General features: G+C 45.2%; 1 protein-coding gene across 1 annotated transcript; it reads left to right on the top strand.

Annotated features, from left to right (window-relative positions):
- Positions 1 to 1,489: 1,489 nt before the first annotated feature.
- NKX2-6 (NK2 homeobox 6) lies at positions 1,490 to 24,328 on the top strand. Its single transcript, XM_085633311.1, has 2 exons — positions 1,490 to 2,384; positions 20,572 to 24,328. Exons 1-2 carry the CDS (start codon positions 2,096 to 2,098, stop codon positions 21,150 to 21,152), a joined length of 870 nt encoding a protein of 289 aa, XP_085489437.1. The 5' UTR covers positions 1,490 to 2,095; the 3' UTR covers positions 21,153 to 24,328.
- The last annotated feature ends 219 nt before the right edge of the window (positions 24,329 to 24,547 follow it).

Raw genomic sequence — 24,547 nt, 5'->3', positions numbered from 1 at the left:
TAATGACTGTGTCAGCGCAACCACTAAAGATCTCACTCCTAAAAGTGTGACATTAGAGACTATTCCAGGCCACTAAAAGCTATAGAAATGGCCTTGGCAGCAGGTATTTGTCATTTTAAATTAATATTGAATAACTGTTGTGCTCATTTCAAAAGTAGCCAACAGCGCCCCAACTGGCTGACTGCCATAAGAGCCGGTGTTCACTATTAAGTGCCGGTGCTCAGCACTGGAAACCACTGGCACAAATCAAGCACTGGTGAACAGCCTAATCATTTGTTTGCATGCTATTCAGAGGCTGCAAAAGAGATTCTGTCCTGCCAAGAGTACATCTGTGCCACGATACAGGATACACAGTACATAGATAGACAGGCAGGCAGGCAGGCAGGCAGGCGGATCCTGATGCTCATAAACGAACTGTGACGGGGTGAGTGTTTGGCTTGTTCGGCGTTCAGCCAATCATCTGATCTTTTTGCTTTTGTTGCCCTAAATTGGAAGGGTATACCCAGATGTTGGCCCTGTGTTTACTGTGCCACTGGATTCAAGCTAGCCTGGCTGATGAGGGGTGATACACTGAAACCGGTCCCAGGATGCTTTGTTCCAATCCAGGGTGGACCTTGCCTGGCAGTTCAGGCTGTACTGTTCCCATGGGAAGCAGGGTCGAGGCTGATTTGCATATGGTTGGGTCAAAACTGAGGTGGCGCTTTGAGCAAAAAAACTATGGATTAAACCCAGATCTGTGACTGCGGTGAGATGTTTGTTTTGTTCCCCATTCCGTCCATCATCTGTTCATTTTGCATAAAAATGTTTGCTGCCTTCCAGTGAGAGGGAAAACACAGCTTTCTTGTGAACCCCTATGATTTTGAGTCCAAAGTCAGAAAGAAAATTATTTCTTTACCACTGAGAATAGTTGTATAAAATGCAGGATGCTGAGAAGTGACATTTAGATGTTTTTTGGTTCTTTTTTTTAAAGCAAAAAATAAATGCGTTTGCTGGCCTTCAGTGAGCTCCCTGTTGTGAGATCACAAGTGATAAAACACAAGGGGAGCGAACTCGTAAGAGTGTTCGAGAAGATAAAGACAGAAAGAGAGAGAGAGAGGGGGTGTTAATGGGGTACACCATGCATCCTGCCTATTGACTCGAACAGTGGTGTAAGGTAAAATGATGGGGCTCCCTGCAGAAAGAGGTGAGGAATACTTGGGATTCCCAGAACGCAGAGAAATTCATAAGTCTTACGTTTACGGGGGGCACTGGAATGTGCATCCCCTCCCCACACCTGCGATGCAGGGACTGCAGGCTCCTGCCTCACTTCCCTGGAATCGAATAGATAGAGCGTTCAGTGCGTAATTATTTCCCACTCTTCCAGTGCTGCCGCCTCCAGGTGTGCAAGCAGCACGTGGCCACCGACTGCAAAATAAGCCGCGCGTCTGAGGGTGTTGTTGACACACAGGGCAGCCAATGGACGCCAGAGAAGGGCTCCGCTCATTCACAACTTCTCAGAGTGTAGTAAAGCTCATTAAACACGTCAGAGGCGGCGCTGTGACTGTGCTGCGGGCTCTGGGCGCCTCATAGTCCGCCCTGCCGGGAGCGACATGCACACTGCACCCGGGGACCCTGTCAGATTAGCTGCTGGAGCCACAGCCGCGCGTTTCCACGGACCCCTGACCTGACTGGAGACGGTCTGCTGATAAAGGGGCAGAGTTCCGAGGGACCCTGCAGTGCAGGGACAGCTGCTGCTGGACAGGAGACCTTCGGGTGTCTCCCATTGCCACGAGACCTAAGGCAACCGCAGGACACAGCTCACCTGGAACCTGTCCTACTGAAGCCACATGCACGCGCATATCCCGCGGACCCTTCCTGTGAAGGGGCCTGCTGCTGCGAGCACAGGCACACACCCCATCTGTACCAGACCCGGAATGTAAGGAGACCTGCTACAGGCACATAGCCCGCAGTGGACCCAGCCTGCCTGGAGACGCTAGACCCGCTTGCAGGTTAACGAAACTCTGCCCCACTGCCCGCAACCTAATAGGACCCGGCTGCACACTGGACGGGGTCCGCACCGCTCCATTAGCCCATCCTCCCCTGGCACAGCCCCGGGATGCTGCCCACCCCATTCTCCGTGAAGGACATCCTGCAGCTGGAGCAACAGAGGCGACAGAGCGCCAGGGCTGTGGGACAGCACGGCTCCGGGGAGCCCCCTGCCAGGGGGGGCAACTCCTGCATGCACAGCCCCTCAAAGAGTTCCGGCCGGACACCCAGCGGGGACAGGAGCCTCCCCTTCAAGGTGGAGGGTGGAAGGTGCGGGGCTGGAGCGGACTATGATCTCCTGAGAGGTTCCTGTGAATCCCCCCTGGACGAGGAGATGGAGGCGGCCGAGCACAGACGAAGTAGGTTAAGCACCACGGATCACTAGAAAAGTACACGGCTTCTGAGGGGTGCGGAAGACATGAGATATGATGCAAATACACGCTCTAGGCATCAGTGTGCCACATACCACCATAATTAACAATAGCGTTAGCAAACATACACGGAATTATGAGCTCAAGTGAGAAAAGCACACACACACGTAAATAAACAAGTGCGGGTGTATGAACACATACATTGAAATGCCAGCACATATGTTTTTTTCTAATTTAAAGATATATCAGCCCTTCTAGGCATACATTGTTCGAATAAATACGTTTACATTCATAATTAAATAAATATAAGCATGCACTTAAGTTTATGTGTAGAAATATTTGTGGCTAGCGATACAGATACTAACCAACCAACATATTTATGCAGCTCAACGAACGTATCTAATGCACGTACAAATCGGACATTTGACTCTTATTTTTGCAAACTGCGGTGGTTTCAGAACCCATAATTCACCAAAATGATACCATTCCCGGTAAGAACAGATTACAATTTATTGAAAACCTAGGCTTAAAAAAAAAACTTTACATGTCAATGGAAACGGGTGTCATAGGAACAGTGCCTCAGTAATTCAAAGGGGTTGTGGTTGGATCCAACAATTCAAGCAGCCATCAACTACCAATCATATGGTTTATTATCATGCCAAGAGAAGACGGCGATTTAAATAGTCGATAATAAGCCCTAGATACCGATTTCAACCATAACTCCCAGTTAAGCCTATGCATTAACTAAATGAGTAAAGGCACTGAATGTGTATTTCATTCACATTTGATTAGTGCTGCACATCGGTACTGTTGTGTTTTTCCAAAACAGGCAGTATATTTTACGGTTTCTCCTCTTTGTATATGTTTACTTGAGCACTGTGAATGTGCTGTTGTGTGGATTCTGTAAACACGTGTGCTTAAATGTGCATTGGTGTCTCTGAATGTACGTTCACTAGGTCGTTGCCTCAAATGTGCACTCATTTAAATAAATTGTACCGAATGCACATTACCCATAAATTCACATTCAATAGCATCCCTATGTATTCGTATACCTGAATGCACAATGAAGCCGGATTTGTTTGTCCAAATGCATAAAGTTAAAGTGGATGCATGTTTGTCTGGGCTGAGTTCCAAGTGGTAACAAAGCGTGCTTCGTGTTTGTTCTAGTAACATGTCTGGATAGTATCCGAACGTGTCTATAATGGCAACGTCAGCACGGAATCTTGCCATGTTTTCTGTTTACTCATCTAACATGTCCATTCTACTCATGCCCAAAACATAGCTAAATAAATACCTTGTTTAAACTCCTTTTTGAATAAAATGACTAGACAATATGAATCACTTGTAGGGTAACTTTGATGTGGACAACTTAAGCTACTTCATTTGTATGTGTTCTATCCAGGAACTTATGCTCGAAAAGCATCTAAAAGGGCCCTACACATTATGATCGAAACTATGAGATTTTTTAAAATGCTGGGGGAAACATAATACCAAAGTGTCCCAGATTCTGAAGCCTCTGGTCAAAAATTTACAGAGTTGGAACCAAAACCTATGGAAAGTGCAACATGCCAATTATTATATCTGTTCTATGGGGTTCACAATTTTAGAATTGCAACATTTTAAATGAATGACCCTCCTGTTTTCCTGCTTTTGCAAAGCATCAAATAACTTTGAATTATTGAAAGAGAAAGTGTTTCAGATTAATTATAAGCACTACAGATACTCCACTTTTTGAGAGATTGGATTGGTGAAACGGAGGTTCTGTTTTTCAGTCCATGAAACCTATCACTACAGTCACAGGTAGAGGTGTGCATTTTTTTACCCTTGAAGTTTGTGAAGGTCATAATTTATCCCATTCGGAAACATTTTCCCAGTTTTCCTTTTCTCCTGCAAGCCTTTTTTTTTCTACTGGGTGACGAGATTATTTTCATGCAATTACCATTAAGCCCGCCAATTATTTCTCCTAAACTGCGATTCACACTGTGTGCATCTTTGTAACATAATTGCATGCTGGAAAATGTATGCCGAATCTTTCTTTCTCACTCACACCGGCATTACAGAGGAAAAGAAAATGAACCGATTGCCGCATGATTTCAATTTTTGTGTTAACCAAGATGTTTGTGTCATAACTTGTTGCAAAAGTCACTGTTTTCATCTGGATGACCAGTTGCAAAATATTTTGGAAACGGTGAAAGGTTTTAAAGATGTCAATAGACTTTCAAGAAGGTTGCAGAATTAAACATGGAATCTTCACGCACCCTAGACACCAGTACCAGGGCTTCTAGGTAACTCATTGGGCAGCTGCCTTAACACAGGAACCGAGTGAGTGCATCATACAATCCCATTCAGGTGTCTTCTTTCGGTTAAAGGTATAAGGATTTAAAGAGATTGTTTACTTGAGCAAACGTTCCTTGAACATCATGCACTGATGATATTAATTTAGTCACTTAGAAAGTAACTGACACCCTACCCTTTAAATATTCTACCACAGACAACCAGCCAATCTCCATAGTATTCTCTTTTTCTTTATCACCCCCGCATCCATTGTGGTTCCCCTTGCCCCCCCCCCCCCCCCCCTCCCCCACCCCTAACGCTCATTTGACCACCATAACGTAACAAACTATCAATATTGGTGGCACAATAAAAATATAATTGTTGGGAAAAAACATAATTGCTGGCATTCTGGCAAATTCCTAAATGGCACACACGTGCCTTTTTGTTGGCAAAGCACTCCTGCGTCCCAGTTAGAGGTGGTTTATCCCAAACTAGGAATGTAAGCATGGCTGTAAGGTTGTATGCTATTTTGTCCAGCTCAGGACTTTTTGTAGCATATTCTACCAAACTACCAAGTGTTGTCCATAGAGCCTGGGCAACAAGCTGTCTTTTCAGTGGTCAATGCAAACCTGTCAACCTCTCTACCTAAATTTGCAGGTCATGTGAAGTGTTTCAGAGGATAATCCCATTAAATTAATAGAATATTGAGCACAGTTGTAGCATGTTGAATTACTTCAAGCCCACAAACCCTATAGTAAGCTGCAACAATAACTGGATGCTGTCATCAATGATGTCACCAATGACGTGTCATGAGTGATATAAGATGTGAGGTGATAAGCAGTGAAAGACAAGGGTTCAAGCTATAGTCAGGGCCACTGGAATTATGCGGCAGGGGTGGGTCAAATTGTAAGGCAGGGTTGAGTAAATTACTTGGCAAGAAAAGGCAAATTATACGGCATTATGTGGCACATTTTGGGATAATATTACTTAATTATTTTGTAATTTGTTAGCTTGTTAACACTGTATGGGCATTAGTTGTATGCCATTAGTATCAGTTAAACACACAAATATAGCAATACGTTACAGAAAGCTGACCAGTCACCCTTTGAAGGGCCTTTCACTACGTGACAACATGTATTGCTGCATTTTTACTAACTTTCAAACCATTTGAACTAGAAACACACTTTTCTTTGTTAAAATCTGCAGAGTATGCAGCATTTGATGGATTATTTGGCAAATGTGAAAAATCTACAATCATGTGAAAATCGCTGCTGCTACGCAATCGCATAATTCCAGTGGCGGTGGTTATAGCTAGTTTGGTAACCTTTTACTAGTGAGTTTAAGGTTTTTTTTGTTGTTGTTTTTAAATGTTAGTTTTTATGTTATTTCAACAGCTAACTATAATGTCACTTTAACCTTCTTTTTTACAGTGAATATCTAGTTATTTTATGTAAGCTAAGATCTTATTACCATACCTAACTGTAATGTCACTTTAACCTTAGTTTTTTTCATTGAATTACTTTAAAAAAAAAAAAATCCTATTTAGTCACCTCTTCTGCTGTGCACAGCCTAGTCCAGCAGGGTGTTGGTGCCTGGTACTACAACCATTAAATCTGCTGGTGATCAACCCCCTGCTGTGCACAGCCTTTGGCCTTGCTTGGTGGGGGGTTGGCTGCTGGGCCTGTGTAGTTATAGTTCGATCAAAGGTTCCAAAGAAAGATATTTTTTTCCGCTAATAACGTTGACACAATTGGACAAATCTGTATCAAACTTTCCAAAAACAGTTTATCCACCTCTGCTCCTTCATGGAAAAATCTGTGTTGATCCTTCAAGCAGAGCACATATTAAGGGGTGTGAACCTAAACTATTAATTTCCAGTGTTAATTGTCATGGGAAATTTTGCTCTCCGATACAAATAAAACACAGCCAAAATGGAATTGCAACAAATTTGCCAGAAAGTTAAAACTATACTCAGAAAGAGTGCTTTTTGTGATTTGGTTTAAATCTGTTCAGCTTTTTTGGAAAATTTGCATTTAAAGAGGGGCTTGGGCTGGGTATGAAGAAATTAAAAAGTTAGGCATATAGCTGGATGGTTGGTCCCGCGGAAATTCCATGGTGCCGAAAATTGTAAAATATAAGGTCTTCTGATTGACTGAAGGAGCTTTTTCTCCTGTCAGTTATTTCAGTGCTGCAGGCTGAGTACTGATTTCGTAGGACCGCATGATCTGATCAGCCAGCCACAACTTGAAAGAACATTTTGTGGCTGCCATTACAGGACTCAGGCACTTGCATAAAAAGGGTGTAAGGGGCGGACATAAAGGGGATAATGGAGCAGGGTAGGGACTACCTGACTGCCAGGTATTTGTGAGGAGACCCATTTGGTCCCTCCTAGGGGCCAAAAAATTGGGCCTAATGCATTCCTCTAATGACATAGTATGGTGCCTCTGTGTGACCCATTTCAGAAGCTTGGCTTCCATGGTGCTGTGAAGTTGTGCAGGCTACATTGGGGGATGGCACCATGGGGTTGAAGCTAGGGGTGGGCAATAAATTCCACTCCCCCAGCGAGGTTGGCAGAGTTCTGGCCACTCCGCGTTACATATGTAACACGAAGTTCTGGGCAAATCCCACCAACTACCGTCTGGTGGAGTTTTTGCTCACGCGCGGCTTCTGAACAGTAAATTGGCAAGCGAGATTTGGCATCCCCTAGCATGATTTTCGGTCGCTAAGCGGGCACCCAGCAAGATTTCCCTAACAACGGCGGTCGCAACTGTTTACGGTCAGAAAGCTGCCGCTCATGCAGAAAATCTACTTGAGCGTGTGCAAAATAAACTTGAGAAGCATCACCCTTTGGCACACCACCTGGTGCCAGGTATGCAGATTTTTTAACACAGAACGAACTCCTGGTGCGATAAATCAGTATGAGTAGCGCAACATGCCTAATTTCGCACGTACGCAGAACTCTGCGGAATCTGACTCAGTTTTCATGTAACTTCACTAAATTCTGTGTAGTAAACTCCGCCCACCGCTAGTTGAAGCTTGCATGTTTGGTACTTCAGGAGTACTGTGGTACTCAAACAAAATTCAAAAGGAGAAGAAAATGTGGGTTGAAAGTCCTTGGAGGGTTGGCCACCCGCAGGTGGGCTAGGCACAAGGCCTGGCCGGAATGTTTTGGGTTTCTTTGGTTTTTTTTTCAATGTTCATTTTTATCTATCTCATTTCAAAACATAAATATAACATCACTTTAACCTTTTTTCAGTAAATTACTTGGTTTTGTAATGGAAGTCAAGATCATATTATCATACCTAATCATAATATCACTTTAACCTTTGTTTTTTCTCTTGAATTTCTGGGGTTTTATGATCATTTTCAAACTTGGGCATAAATCCAACACTCTAGGGCAACTTACAGCAAATATCCCCCCTGCACACAGCCAAAAGCCATGAACAGCAGGGGCTTTGCAGTATGTGGTAGGGATGGTAGGAGGGCCTGGCCACGGGCGAGTCCCTGCCGCCAACCCCTCCACTGCTCACAGCCATGAGCAGCAGAGGGTGTCAGCTCTAAGTGGGGCTGGGTGCAGAGCCTGGCCTCTGGCCAGGCCCTGAGACCAACATCCTGCTACTCACATCCAATGTCTATGTGCAGGTGGGCTGGTGGATGCAGATTGCCCATAGGGTGGAATCACACTTTAATCTAGAGGACCAACACAATATAACATTAAACCTTAATCATAAAGTGTCATTTAAGAACTAAGGAATTATTATACTTTAATGATGTTGGATAGCATGTGTTCAGTATATTAGGTAGCTCACGCCCCTTTTCCACAATCTCACATACTTTAAATAGCTAAGAATACTTGCAGCGATGAACAAACATTTGTGCAATTACTGATTGGCTTAATATCTTAGTCACTACTCTTAGGGGTATATTCACAAGAGCATGTGATAAAAATCACCAAAAAATGTTAACGCAACTTTACACATCGCAGCCTATCGCGGGAAAATAACCATGTGTCAACGTGGAATTCACAGCAAGGCGGTACCATGCGATAGTCTGCCGACACCGCGAACAATGTCCGCGAAACAACCACCTCGATGGAGATAAAACCACAAACCACAACACAAAAAAACCTGCGATGGGCCAAAGCGCAATAAGAAAACAGTGACAACCAGCGCAAGGGCAGCAATCCTCACGCGTAATGCGGGGAAAAGCACAAGAACAGCATACGTAAAATGCCACAGAAAAAAATACATCAACTGCAGAGTACCACTGATGCACCCTGACCAACTGCAGAGGACAAAATGTACCCCACAATATCCAAGCACTGTGGAAGAAGAGAACCAACAAGCACACCGCATGAAAGAGGCCACTGGCAGACAAATCAGAGCCGCAGGAGCGATTCACCCACGTGCAGCACACGCATATAAGCATAAGTGCACCTTGACATTGACAACATCCCGGTACAAACAGCAACACCTCCACAACAGAACACAGGACACAACTTGTTCCGCAAATGTGCACAACATGGCAAATCACATCTGAAACCACAGGAAAATATAACATGACAATGTACAAGTTTAACCCGTAACCTGCAAATATATTTTAATCACACAGGCTGTGCAAGTGGACATCTTGTATTGTCCCATGATTGCCCTGGATGGCCACAATGTGACATGCTCATGAGAAGGAAGTGTCAATGATGGTGTTCCTATGGGCCATTCCTGCCGCAGCTGCAGTGGGATGTGGGTCACCTGCCCCATCGTCACCATCATTGTCCGGTACCTCTGGAACTGGGATCTATGGGTCATTGGTGCAAACACAGATGTGCAACACACAACATGCAACGATCATCTTGCACACCATGTTCGAACTGTACAGGAGCTATCCACCTGTGCCGTCCAGGCACCTGAAACGTGACTCCAACACGCCAAATGTGCGTTCAACGATGCCCCTGGTGCATATGTGGGCCACATTGTACTGCCTCTGGGAGGGTGTGTCTGGGTCTCGGAGGGGTGTTATAATCCAAGGGCAGAGTGCATATCCTTGATCAACTGTGACAGTGCAGGGAGAAAACAGCCAATACTTGGTTCGGCAGAATGTGAGGGCAGATCCACTAATCCAGTGACGCCTGTGCTGGCAATGTGTGGGGTGAGTGTAAGCCAGCCCTCAGGGAGTAGCTGGTGCTGGCAACAACTCCAACAGTCATCAGGCACTCAGAAATGCAATGTCAGAACAACAAGGCAGAATGACTCGAGTCGCACAGGGCTAGTGGACTCGGATGCACAGCGGCCGACACGGGCCCACCGCCACAGGACACTGACCTGTGGGAGACTGGGGTAGGGTCATGAGGGCAGAGCAGGGCCTCGCATGTGTCATAGGTGCCTTCTGCGGAGTGTCACGGGGAGAATGGGAGGTCTACCCTCAGAGCATGATGCAGAGGGCACATGCCAGCTGTGTCCGGAAACATGGCGGATATGAATGCCACAGACCCATGCCAGACAACAAGTCCATTCCTGCCCATTGCTGATGACAACCCCCAGGCTCAGACACCATCGATGTTCTGCCGGAGGATGACGATCACTCATGGCGCCAGGATCAGTGGCACCAAGTGTCGCCGGCTTGCGTTGAACAGGATTAGTGGCACCACGTGTTGCCGGCACGCGTCGAACAGGGTTAGTGGCACCACGTGTGGCCAGCTTGCAATGAATAGGGTTAGTGGCACCACGTGTCGCCGGCTTGCATTGAACAGGGTCAGTGGCACCACGTGTCGCTGGCTTGCATTGAACAGGGTCAGTAGCACCACGTGTCGCCGGCTTGCGTTAAACAGGGTTAGTGGCACCACATGTCGCTGGTTTGCGCTGAACAGGGTAAGTGGCACCATGTGTCGCCGGCTTGCATTGAACAGGGTTAGGGGCACCACGTGTCGCAGGCCTGCGACATGGAATTATGCCTCACTGATCGAAGGGAGTCTGGTGCTGTGGCCGCTGCCACAGACTTGGCGTCACTGCCATTCAGGACTCAGGATGCAGTTCCACATGTGGGACCTACTGGGCCGAAGTGGATGCCGGAGGAGTATGTTAATAAGAAAGGAGTGATGTGGGCCAGCGTGGGGGGGGCAGCGATGATCTGCGCAGGCTGCAGAGGTCGCGGGACTGGGGCTTGGAGCTTGCACCGACACGTGGTGAGCCCTCTTTGACACACAACAGTGTCGGCAGGTGAGCAGTGCAGCCCTGGTGAGCTGGGGCAGGCAGGCCTGGTCTGTGCATCAGCTTCCTGGGGTGCAGCAGGTGCACAGGGTCGCAGGTCCCACTGCTCATGGCGTCGGCCTCGTGGCAGGCCGCGAGGCATCGCACTGTCAGTTACGTTGGCCCTCCCGGGAGTGAACCACGCTCTGCGCAATGGGGTTTTTGACCACACCCCTGACAAGCCCTGGTGTATTCAGGGCCAACCCACTATGCTCACGCACACAGGGGGGACGCAGCGTGTGACACTTCTGCTATCTGACCATGGTTGCGTCTACTGCTCACTACTCTCCAGTCACCAGCAGTTGTGGTCTGCATGGACATGTCTGTGGTTTGCATACCCATGTCTGTCCTGCACATCCACGCCTCACTTGTCATTGTGTCCATTCCCATTCACGGGTCACTTGCATCCCACGCACATGGCTGCATTCCGCATCTCCACACGTTCAGCTGTTGTGTGGCTGTGGTGCCATGATATGTCTGTATTGTCTGCAGGGGTAGCCCAGGATGACCATGGAGTGGTGTTGTCGTGTCTGGTAGGTGGTCGTGTTGTTTGACATGTTGTATGTGGTTTGGTCACGTGTGCATTCCCACAGTTGTGCGTTGTGTATTGGTGGCTTTGGGGTGTGTGATGTGTTGATTTGGCACTTACCAACGAGCAACCCCGTTCCATAGGTGCAATCCTGGAAGTGCTGGTTGATGATGGACTGTTGAAAGATGAAGAAATTATGCACACTGCCTAGGTAGTTGGCGACGACATTGGTGAAGAGTCCCCGGTGGTCCACTATTGCCTGCACATTGATAGAATGTGTGTGCTTTCTGTTGCAGTAGTGTTGTGCAGTATCCGCAGGGGACACAAGTGGGATATGTGTGCAGTCGATTTCCCCCAACACGGCCGGCAATCCGGCTATGGCGTAGAAGCCTTGATTTGTCTCCAGCTGTTCCTGTGCAGTGTTGGGGAAGTGAAGGTACTGGGGTATGAAGCTGAGGATGGCATCCAGGACAGGTGTGATGAACTTTGATAGGGCTGGCTGTGAGACACCTTCGACTCAGCAGTTGTTGGTTGGAAGGTACCAGATGCTAACAGGTTCAGCACAGCCAGTAGCCTTGTCTGCGGAGGGATGTTGGTTCTCCGCTGTGTTGGGACCGTCAGCCTGTGGGCGATGTGTGTCATGATGCGGAGGATGGTTGTCTTTTTGAGCCTGTAGTGGGCAATGACTTCCTCGGGCGTTAGGTCTGTGAGAGTGGTGCATTTTCGGTAGGTCCGCTGTCTTACTCTGCGATGCCTCTGTGGTGGTCCGGGGGGGACGGGCCTGGGTCCTGGGGGTGGTGGCGGTGGGTGTTGTGGCCTTGTTGGGGCTCCGAGGTGTGATAATTAGCTTCATAGCGTCGTTTGTTCTTCAGGTGTGGCTGTGTGCGCGGCCCCATTGCCTACTGCGGTTAGTCATCCGTCTTTACACCTGCTTGAGGCAGGTGTTAAATACTTGCGGCTACAGCGGCTTATCACGTGTTTTTGACTCGCATCATGGATCTGGCAGTTTGTTGTGAAAGTGGTGTTGTGGTTTTTTCGTGTGTTTTTGCACGGGAACGCCTACTCTGCACCTCCTTAGGGTTAGGTGGTGGTGTCTACCGTGGAGATAACTTTTGGGGTAGTTATCGCGGGAATACTGGTGATATCTGCAGTTTGCACCAGCTTGTGAATGGGGGGTTAGATCTATCTCCACTTTTGATGCGTTAAGGTGGAGATAAATCGGAGATAAGTCCTTGTGAAAATTCCCCTTAGTCTCTCAGTCACTCAAACTCTCAGACTATCACTCACACACTCACTCTGTTATTCGAATTACATGGCTGAGAAAGGTTTTCAAGTTGTCTTGTAAATTTGTAGTCTTTTTAGACTATCTGTTTTGTTAATGTCATTACTGGTGTCATAGAACTCCTATCAATTGATTAATCGTGATATAGTTAAATAAAACCTTAGCACGATCAAAAAATATTGTAAAAAGTACTATTACAAACGCTAAGCACGAGGATCCTTCCAGAGCTGGTGTTTCGTAGATAAGAATGAAGCATAGGGATGGAAAATACCAGTATACTATCAATTAAAAAGAACAATAACGTGCTGAAATGTGAGGTCTCCTTTGTAATTGACCATATAAATCAAAACATACTCAAGGTAAAGTGCTAGTGCGTGGTCTCTTCAATAATTGTTCTTAACTCCTTCCACGCGGGGGTAATTCCCCCGCGGTGCGGGGGGGTGGCGGCGGTGGCGCTATGCTCGTGACGAGCCCAGCTCGTCATGAGGCACAGTGGAGCTGTGCTCATGACGAGCTGAGCTCGTCACGACCCCGCCCACTGATTGATTCTCCCGCACAGGCGGGGAATCAACCGCGCATGGGCGGGCTGCGACGGTTATGACGAGCTGGGCTCGTCATGAGCACCGAAGCGGTTAATGCTACTGAAAAAGTTAGTGTGCAGCAGATAAAACTGAAGAATGTGGTGCGTATTACTAGTCTAAAACGGTTGAAAGATACACTTGCGTACTAAACAATAGCGGACTCTTCAGTGTGTCTTCTTAATTGAGCCAGACGTACGCATGGTAAAGGGCCAGAGGCGGAAAGTGCTGATGAAAGGGAAAAACCTTTAGCAAATAGTTCCTCAGTTTGGTTGTGCAACCACTTTTAATAGTTGCTCCACAATGATAATACATTTTGCAACTAGTACTTGGTAACTCTGACCTTGCAAGCAGAACAGCAAGGCTTGACGGCATGTTCTTACTCTGTTAGTTAGCCTTAAAAAGGATGTGTAATATCTTTCTGTCAACAGGTTGCAAGATGGGGCATATGCACAATATGTGCAAAAAGATTTGTGCAGCCCCTGACACAGCCTGCATGACAGAGAAATCGGTTCTGGGGCCCATGGTGGCTTTGCATCCTTTTATGGTAAAAGGCCGCGTCTTAGCGCTAGAAATATAGATTTGTAAGAGCCTTTGATGGTTTCAAAAAGATAGCTCTGTGGTGTGGATGATTTATATGTATTGATACACAGCTTCGAGTGTTTATGCTTGTGGAAGCGTTCCTGATCTTGTGTCCAGGAAAATCGCTTCATTTGTTTGTTCACTGCGAGTTTAAAGGAATGATGTGGGAAGTGTGCTTCCTACAGATGTTGGGAGGCCGTCACTTCTAAGGCCGCACTTCTCACCTGGGCCCAACAGTTCCTTTGGCTGTTATCCTGAATCTCTTTCCAGGTTGGTGCTTTGAGTGTATTCGGAGGGCTTATTCTTAAGGGTGACAGGTACTCAAGGAGGGCGCTTTCCTGTACTAGTCCTTGCTCGTGAAGTCCAAATTCTGAACGAATTTGTGCAGGTGACGTATATTGTGGGAAATGGAATGGCAGGCGGAAGAATTTACTCTGGCATTGTTCAGAAATAGGCTTAGCTCTCCCGGGAAGGCTGCTGATCCGTAAGACAGCATTGGGATCAGTGTTGCTTTGATTGCTGCCAGAGTTGGCTTCCAAGTTGGCACAGGGAGTTTACTATGCAGGGCTTGAAAGGCGGAGATGAGTGAAGCAAGGCAAGGCTTTAGGGAATTTAGGAGAGGCCTGGGACAGGGGTGCTCGCGAAGCCAACCCCAAGGTATTCATAGCTGGGACTCCTTCTGCCCGAGCTACTTCCCCCCATACCAATTGCCCTTCTTTTTATGGCCATTCCCAAAGATGACTATTTTAGTTTCCTCTAAATTAACTCTCATCCGGTTTGTTGCACAGTAAAGAGTCCATGTGGCAAGCAAGTTTTGAAGGACAATGGGAGTTAAATCCATGAGCACTCGCCTTTGCAGTGAAGTGATGTCAGTGGTTGCTGTCTCAATTTTGGGGGGTGGGGGTGAGTTCACCTCATCCAGAGCTATGCTCAGATCTGAAATAAAAAGATTAAACAAGGTTGGGGCAAGAACACACCCTTGTTTTAGGACTGATCCTGTTGGTATTGTTGGAGTTGGGCCCTAATTCATGCCCTGGCTAATCTTTGCCCAAGTTTCAGAGTACAAGGAACTCCTATCAATGTTAACTATGTCCAATTGTATAATATCCCATATATTGTAGGAACCCATGAGACATGGAAAATATTTCAAAGACCCCTATAAAAATATAAATATTTCAGGGATCTATATGAAAGGCGAGTTTCCTCACCATAGTAAAAGCCACAACGCACTCTCAGCAGGCTTGCACATGTCCATTGGTTGATAAATATTCTAATCAATTCATGAAACAAAATCAGGCGGGGCATTTTTCAATCTAATCCATGCCCATAGTTATCTGTACCTTGCAGAAAACCGGCTTCAAAACTCTCATTTCTGTGAACAGAATGTGGGTTTTTTACAAAGCTTGGGGTGTTTTTTCTAAAATTCTGCATTGCATAATTAAATACTTTTCTTGTCTTTTATCTTCAGACAACCAAAGACAGTCCTGTAACCCGCTACTATTTTCCATAAACGGTTCGATTTTGAAAAAATGCATGTTTTTGAAGCTAAATGCCCGAAAATAAACCTGGCCACCGCCAGTTATATTTAGTTTTATCACACTCAATGTTGGTCATGTATATTATATTACACTATGTCTACGTTAATATATGCTACTTATCTCATTCAAAATATATGTGTCTAATAAAAGGCGTCATCTGGAGCAAGTGTAGTAATAAAGACAGAGTCATACATGTGTGGCTCCAGTGCAATAGTGATTTCCCATGTTTGGCATAGTAGAGCTGCTTCAGCTGGGCCTTCTGGACTTAGATCATACCAAACACTAATTCACACAATAGATCTATGCAAAAATAAGACTGTGCTCTGGATCTGGTTAAGCATCTAGCTTTATAACTAATGCAAATTAAAAACAGCACGTCATAAACCATATTAGCATATGTGCACAATCGTATGCTATTTATTACCACTGTTGAGGAAGGCAGTGGTAGCACCATGCCATTGAAATTTGCAAGTTATGCTTACGGCCACGACTAATAACCGCACAAAAGACATGCCCACCATAACTCTAACACCAAATGCAATGCTAAGGGCCCCACCCTTAATGAAAGAGATGCAAGACAGATATTGCAACTCATCCTACAGACATGGTGCCATATTACAGTACCTTGACCAGTTCGACAGAGACGACTGTGAATGTACCCTTGTCTGTTGGTGAATTTATGTCTTGTTTCATTTCATTTTGAGCTTCTGTATTGTTTGTTTGTATACATTTTGTGAGGTCATAAGCATTGCATTTGCTGTGATCCCCCAAATGGGTTTCTGAGAGGTTTACATAAGAGCCGGTATCCTATATGGCCATCTCAGGGTACTGGTGACATTTACAAACCACCCAGACTTTATAACTGCTACCAGCACATGGAGATGGCATTAGAAGGCCATACTTTTTGGTTAGCCACCATGTATGTTTATATTGTAGGTTATAAGTACATACAATTATTCAATGAGGTGAAATATAACAGAAATGAGTATGACATCATTTTCTGCCATTCCTGTGATTTATGCATTTTGAAACTATTGTTTTAAGTGTTCTATCTATAACATTAGCCTGAAGGGTAAGATACTATATATCCCACTCGTCTTCCCCCATTCTTCTCCCTCACAGTAATCTTCTGTGTCCTTTCTCTATGTTGTTTGTTTCAGCCTTTGCGTTGCGTCGCGCGCTGCCCCTTGCCACTGAATAAATTAGCAGAGCATACTCGTTCCAAGAATTTTCAAGCACTGAATATTGTGTGCTATTGCACTCCAGATGGGAAGTGTAAATGTGTCAGTCACTGTGTAAACACTACGGTTAAGTGTGACACAGTGAGACCCGGAATCAATACATACCCTTAGAAAGGAACCCCGGGACTGCTTCAGAGTCGATACTCTGCAAGTTGTTTACTGATCGTTTGTCAAAACAATATCATTATGAAAATGTGAGAAGTCAATGGGTTTTCGTGTCAACTTTACAACACCTTGGTCTTCTATTTGCGTTTATTTGGCTTCCCCGAGGAATACTGAACACAAAACAGCACACTGAAATCAAAGGTGTGTATTGCTGGGTCGGTGTGTGGCCGCAAGGCTGCCTGAGGAAATATTGCATTGGATATATAAGTTTACATCGATGCATAGATATTCATTACAACGTTTACAGTTAAAATGCGCGAGCATTCTTCTCGACGAACCTTCAGACAAAACCGTTGTTTTTAAAATTAGCGCCTCAGAACCTCGGCAGAGGTAGGCAGCGCTACGTGAATATCACTACACTGCAATCCTACGGTGTGCAGAGAATGTTCGTTGGTTTATACCACAATTAAAGAAGTATTTTTGGCACAGGCACATATATAAATGCGAATATGTTACTAAATATACAGGTCTCGTCCAATTATGGGGAGCGTTTTAAAGTCGTCGTCATAATGTATATGATCACCAACTATCGTCCAATATTAAGCAAACCTTGAGAATAGATATTTAAGCCAATTATCCATGAGGGTGAGCCCGGCTGTGGAGGAATGGTGCATCTCTCATCTGTCACTCGTGGCTGCGTGCTCAGGAGTGGTGCATCGTATTTATTTCTGTACCAGGAGCGTTCTTTTCTAGCCCTTAAAAGACCAAAAGTCCCACCCAACAAACAGAATGCGCCACAAAGTGAGTCGGGGGTGCCACGGTGGGGCTCGCGTGCACACAGGGCTCGCGCCTGCCGGTGCAGTGCTTCCGCTGCCCGCCTCCAGCGCGCGCATGCAACGGAGATTTCACCTGCACGTTATGTGAGGTTTATGTTAATCTGTTAATCGTGAAAAAACAAATTTCACCGGATGCAATTAAAAGCGATTAAAAGCATACTGAGGTTTTGACTGTAGATAATCTGTGGTTAAATTAACTCAAACACCTGTGAGTTAGAGCACGCACCCTCCCGAAATGATGGGCCATTAAGGCAGGTACAGGCCAAATCATGGAAAAAGATGGAGTCAGGCAAATAGGCATTCATTCTGGGTGCAGACAGCAGGGACGTTTCCTATCATCAAACTTACTCACATAAATTACCAATTTTTACATGAATAATACATCGTTTTAGAGTGCCAACCATCTCTTTTTCCTCGAAGTACTTTAACTTTATTGTAAAGATATGTAAAGATACAATATTACTCAGATATTGCCCCAAAAAGCATGAAAGGCTGAAACGTCTTTGCCGGGCGACTAACTCGTGTTCTCCACCTACGCAGGTTCAAGGCGCAGTTATCGTTTTTCTTCAATAAGGTCCAAGTCAGTTAAAATGTGTGCATTTATTTATTTATTTATTTATTTTTTGCTCGAGAGGTCATTCGTCTTCATTATACTTTCCATATCTCTGGTAATAAAAAAGAGTTATGCCGTTTTGCGGGTATGAGGTTTGTGCATTCTTATATTTAAAAGATTACTTTATTTTCTCTTTGTAATGAAGGAGTTGGTTTTAAAATGCACACACTTTTTTGTGTAATAAAAATAAGTTATTTAATTTTTGGCGCTTGCTAATTCTTTAGGAAAGGGTGTTTGTATTTTTGTTGCGGGGTTTTGAGGAAACCATTTTTTTTTTTTAAATAACATTAACGGACATTATTATGTTGATGCTCCTTGCGTGTTTCATGGCAAGATCCAAAGCATTTGTTTAAGTTGTCCATGGCCGGCCCAAACTATGCAGTTATGTATATATTTTTAACAAATATTACATTATACAGGAATTTAGCATGACGAGGTAGCGCCTCTTTGTAAGATGCTTAGATTTAGTTATGTACAAAGTGTTTTATGAAGTTGTAAATACTGCTCTGCTTACAGTTGATATTGGAAGTGAATGCATTTCATGAGAAATACTAAAGGCAATGTTTAGGTTAGAAAAACTCGATTTGCACATTTTAGCAAAATTCACGTTCTTCGGAAATATACGTTCATAAATGTATGTTATATATATATATATATATGTAGTATAGACGAAATTTACAACAAAAAGGGATTTCGCTTGTTTTCTTGCTAAAATTACACCCATAGAGAGCTTTGCAATATACCTGCCCTCTCTGAATGTAGGGAGCAATCCTGGAACAATGCGGGTTAATGGTATCCCCTGTTTCCTGCAGCACTGCCAGGCAACAAAACAACGGTGTCATCAGAAACTAAATGAAATACTTATTGTTAATATCAATCTTTATCGTTTTAATTTTAATTTTGCCAGAAAAATATACTGATTTATTAATTGGCTTTTGAGTTAATCTGTTTAGGGATGTATTCATCCTCTCGTTGTTTTATTGGTCTATTTATTGCTAGATGAATTTCTTTATTAAGTTCTCTCTTTGGTAGTCTCTTTTTCTTATTTAGTGTTTGCTTTTTGCTTCTTTTGTCCGTGTGCTGGTTATTGGTGAACTGTTCTATTCGTTCACAGTTTGACTTGACTGCTGGATGTTTCTATTGGTTGACATATTAAGTTATTGGCTGACATATTAAGTTATATTTTTGGGTGATCGGTGTGGTGTTTATATATCCCTTACTTTGATATGATTATTTTACGCTTTATTGAATTGTCGTGAAATTGGCTAATCCGTTGTACTTTCGGTTGGTTTTGTGACTGGTGAGATAGAGACGGTTTATGTGTTGGTTAAATGACTAAGGGGCATATTATCAAGCCAGGCGATAAAATTATCGCCGCTTTAGCGGCAGAAAACTGCCGCCAAAACGGCGATAATGGGCTTGATAATATCCTCTATGGAATTCCAATTGAAGCCCATGTTAAATGTGAAGGACGTTTAACATGGGCTTCAACTGGAATTCCATAGAGCATATTATCAAGCCCATTATCGCCGTCTTAATTTTATCGCCTGGCTTGATAATATGCCCCTAAATTTGATTTAGAACCTTACTGCAATACTGTGTTTTACATTCGGAATAGATGAATGTAATTGCATGTATGATTTGGCATTGATTTATCTGCTTGTTTATTGTGTTAATGATATACCATTGCTTTTACTTGATATATATTGATGGACCTATGGATTTTTTGTTGATTTGGACATTACTTCATTTGACGTGGGCTTGTTTAGATTGATACATGTTTATTGATGTAATGCCTCAGTAAACTATCATTGCTTTACTTGACTAATGCATGTATTTGCAGGGGCATAGCTTCAGCGAAGGTGTTTGGGGTGCTACACCCCCTAATATATTTATTCTGGCGTAAATAGTTTGGACAGGTGCTTTAAGATGGGTTGTTGTGGTGTTTTGGGGATTTCACTTGGGAATTTTACATATAAATTCTGACAAAAACACACACACACACTTACTCTAGTCTCTGTTTTAAAGGTCTTAAAAAATCATTTTGTAAAATATTGAGTTATAAGAACCCCTCACAGTCCGCACTCCTCCCCCTTCCCACTGCTCTTTAAGGCTCCCCTCCTGCCCTGCTTGTCGTATAATGTATTTTAACCAGCGTGATTGTTGGGAAACCCGAGCCCCCCTCTCAATTTTACCGACCACGCTACACCTGTGTATTTAATGATTTGTACCTTTTCATTTGATTGATGTAAAGATTCCCTGATTGATGTATACATTTGTTTATTGATTATCGCATTTGTTTGACGATGTATCGGTGCATTGATTAACCAGTTGCCTCGCTGCTTTGTGTTTCAGGCACGTGTGTCGGCGAGGAGGGTCTGCTGCAGGAGGAGGACCCGGCGGGCAGCCCCGAGCGGCCCAAGCAGCGGCAGAGGCGCAAGCCCCGCGTGCTCTTCTCGCAGGCGCAGGTCTTCGAGCTGGAGCGCAGGTTCAAGGCGCAGCGCTACCTGTCGGCGCCCGAGCGCGAGCACCTGGCCAGCCTGCTGAAGCTCACCTCCACCCAGGTCAAGATCTGGTTCCAGAACCGGCGCTACAAGTGCAAGCGGCAGCGGCAGGACCGGAGCCTGGAGCTGGCCGGGCCCCCGCCGCCCCCGCGCAGGGTGGCCGTGCCCGTGCTGGTGCGCGACGGCAAGCCCTGCTTGGGGGGCTCCCAGGCCTACAGCGGCCCCTACAACGTCACCGTCAGCCCCTACTCCTACAACACATACTACGGCAGCTACGCGCCCGGGCCCTACAACGCCAGCTACGGCTGTAACTACGTGGGGGCGCCCTCGGTACCCACTGGCGCCCCCTCCGGCAGCCAGCTCGTGAACATTGGGGTTGCCACCGCGGCCCAGGGGCAACAGGGACACTTGCAGGGCATCCGAGCCTGGTGAACTGTGCAACTGCCTGTGACTTCCACACAAGACGACGGTCCACTCTAACACAAAGTCTCGCGAGGCTACAGGGGTACTATGTGTGGCACGTCCAACACTGCCTCCCGCCCGACACTTCCACCCAGGAGCAAGGTCCACACTGGCGAATCTAAAGCATGCGAGCTGTGCAGGGCGGAGAGGTGCGGGCAGGCGTGGGACTTCCACACAAGACGACGGTCCACTCTAACAACACAAAATCTCGCGAGCCTACAGGGGTACTATATGTGGCATGTCTCACTCCTGCCTCCCGCCCGAGACTTCAACCCAGGAGCAAGGTCCACACTGGCGAATCTAAAGCATGCGAGCTGTGCAGGGCGGAGAGGTGCGGGCACGGGTGTGACTTCCAAACAAGACGATGGTCCATTCTAACAACACAAAGTCTCGGGAGCCTCCAGGGGTATATGTGGCATGTCCCACTCCTGCCTCCCGCCCGAGACTTCTGCCCAGGAGCAAGGTCCACACTGGCGAATCTAAAGCATGCGAGCTGTGCAGGGCGGAAAGGTGCGGGCACGCGTCTGACTTCTGAAAAATAACATGGCCACACCGTCGACACTAACACGTGCTGGCGATGCTGTCTCAAGGTATGCGTGTATTCTACGTGCCTCATGGCATTGCAACTCTCACAAAAGTGGCCACGCTAATGCAGTGAGCTGTGTGCAACGAGTGCAGAGATGTGAGCGGCCCTGTACTTCCTCACCAGAGGCTTTCACACATAGGCTCACACCGGCAACTCGAAGCCCCGCGAGCTGTGCAGTGTGGGAGGGATGCAGAAGTATATGATGTACCTCATTCTGTGGTGACGCGTCACCCAAAAAAGACCCTCAAGTATTCCCCTGGGTCCAGTGATTAGTACAACCGCGCGGTCTGTGAAGCCTGCTCCTGCTAGTTGGCCCTGTGATTGCCCCAAAGCATGGTACACAGCATCTGGAGGAGAAGCAAAGATGTGTGCAGCCTGGACCTGGTGCGTGTCCCGTCGTCTATTGCATGCTATTAAGTATGTTTCACGTCCTCTTATCTCACGCATGCCGTGTATGTATCACGCAGGCACGGCCATCCATTTACTCCTAGTCTTGAGCCGAATGGAAGTAGACTAAGTGAATGCACTTCAAGGAAACCTCACACTCGAACTCACTTCACTTCAAAATGGAGACTCCAGTGGCTTTTCTTCTATTCCAACAAACGATTTTTCTTTACCCCCCTTTAAATATGAGATTGGAAGACGTATGCGGCCTGTGTTGGTTCAAGGTCGGACATCATCGGAAATGTGCTTCCTAACTAGTCGGTAGCTGCCTCCGATCAAATGCACTTCATCGGGCCCTTTGAAACAATTACCCGGATGTCTGACTGCAGCACCGCTGCAATGAACAAAAGACTATGGTCTGAATGTACAGATTGGGTGAATATATTATAAAATGGCTGGTCTATATATAGCTATGTTGAATTTGCAAGCATGTTGCGAATGTCTATTTGTGTTTATTCATTCAGGAACAGACCAGAAAATGTGAAATCTGCATATGTTACAAACTGCTGCAGACAGCGATTCATGCTGTAGGCATTTCATCATTGGGGGATGCAGAATGGAGAGTAGGCAAGGATAATGCCATCTTTGTTTTTATTTTTAATTAATACGGGTGCCTTAAAGCACACTGAATCGGATTTATAGCGCCTGGTTTCTGTTGTAGGGCGCATTTTTATAGAAAAACTGTGTGTGTGTGTATATAGTCAATCGGCATATAAGAGGAAAGCAGTAGTAAAAAAGAGGAATGTAACATCCCTTGCATGTGAATCAAAAAGGATTTAAGACGATTTAGAGAAACAGTGCCAATATAATACATTTTTAAAAAACCTCTCTTTGTACTCGGCGGTGCAACCTGTTGTAGAGCGAGTCGCTGTCTCTCATTACAGCCGTGCTTAAATTGAGCCGGTGGTAGCAGGTGCGGCCCACTGACACTCATTTTTTAGGGACTGGCACTTATTTTTTGTAATCGGATCTTCACTTAGAGTAAGGAACAGAAAAATAAAAAAGGGATGGAATGAGGGAGAGAAAAACAGAAAACAGAAACAAAGAGAGAAACCAGAGATTAAAAATAACCAGCAATATTAAAAGAAAGAGGGGAGGGGTGCCTGAAAAAGGCATGAGGTGGATTCAAGATTAAGAGTACCCATGCTACATCCCCGATGTTTGTCTAGCCGGTCGTGTTTTTTTTCGGCAAAACTTTGGGCACCGACATTCATTGTTTTACAAATTAAAGCACTACATAATACTTCTTAATTTTAGAATTGCGTGAAAACTCGGCTCCTATGCAACCGGGCCTTTTTAAAGAGTCAGCATAGTTATGGTAAAACTGCATTATGCTCAGGCTCCCGAGGTTAGGAAAGTGGGCGAAATTCCTGCGATTTTTACAAAACGGCTGCAGCGCGTGCCCTTGGTAGAGATGTTTGCGCATAAGAGAGTCCCAGAAGGCGTATCTGTTTGAGATCATGGATTTATAATCCAGTTGTAATACTCTAATTCATGTAAGATATGTACCCTGCGTTATTCATTTACATATAACCTGCGTGAAACTGGCATTTTGTTTCTCCACCCACAATATGTAGTGATCCTGGCTGCATTTTCGAGTCTCGTGACCTGGATATTTGTATTTGAGCTCTGAGTTATTGAATTCATAAATAAATGTATACACTTCAGACAGCGTGTTTTGCGGATTTCCCTGTAGATGTGGTTCCCTGAATCCCACAAGTCTGTGTTCTACGTGTTTGCAAGACTACTACTCCTATTACACACAGAAATGCATAACATAACACAGATTCTCCAACACGCAAAGCTGCACAAAAATAAATACAAAGCCATATGTATGTAACAATGCACAAAACACACATACACCTTACTCGCAAAGCAGTGACGCACAATGACACCACTTATACACCATACAAACACCACATATCACTTACACATACAAAAACATAGAAACACACATTTACGCACATCCAGTGGTCTCAAGATGTAGTACATGTTATCGACAATTTAGCGAGATTGATAGAAGACACATGCACTGCATTCGCATCATAACAGAGAGCAATAAACAACATCATTCTTTTCGTTTGGAGTTTTTTGTATATTAAAAGTATTATGTGAATTGAGTCTTCTTTATTCGGTTTCTTTCGCCCTGTCGATTCATTCTTTGCATGTTTCTGCAGTACTGTTTGATTAAAAGTGTCCCTTTTTATTTTCTGAGCCCCTCTGGTCTTCAGGTAAGGCAGAGAGACCATCGCCTCCTCTGACGCCGCATGAATGTGCTGCGCCACTTCTCGTCAGAAAAGGCGTAGGCGCAGCAGAGTGGAGTCTTCCATTCATA

This window comes from Triturus cristatus, chromosome 11 (assembly GCF_964204655.1).
Source record: "Triturus cristatus chromosome 11, aTriCri1.1, whole genome shotgun sequence".
NCBI lineage: Eukaryota > Metazoa > Chordata > Amphibia > Caudata > Salamandridae > Triturus > Triturus cristatus.
This window is presented reverse-complemented; position numbering and strand designations above follow the sequence as displayed.

Excerpts from the sequence above, each read along its gene's own strand:
- NKX2-6 (XM_085633311.1), top strand. The coding sequence starts at position 2,096 with ATGCTGCCCACCCCATTCTCCGTGAAGGACATCCTGCAGCTGGAGCAA. Across the intron at positions 2,385-20,571 it reads GGCGGCCGAGCACAGACGAA|GCACGTGTGTCGGCGAGGAG; the intron begins GTAGGTTAAGCA and ends TTTGTGTTTCAG.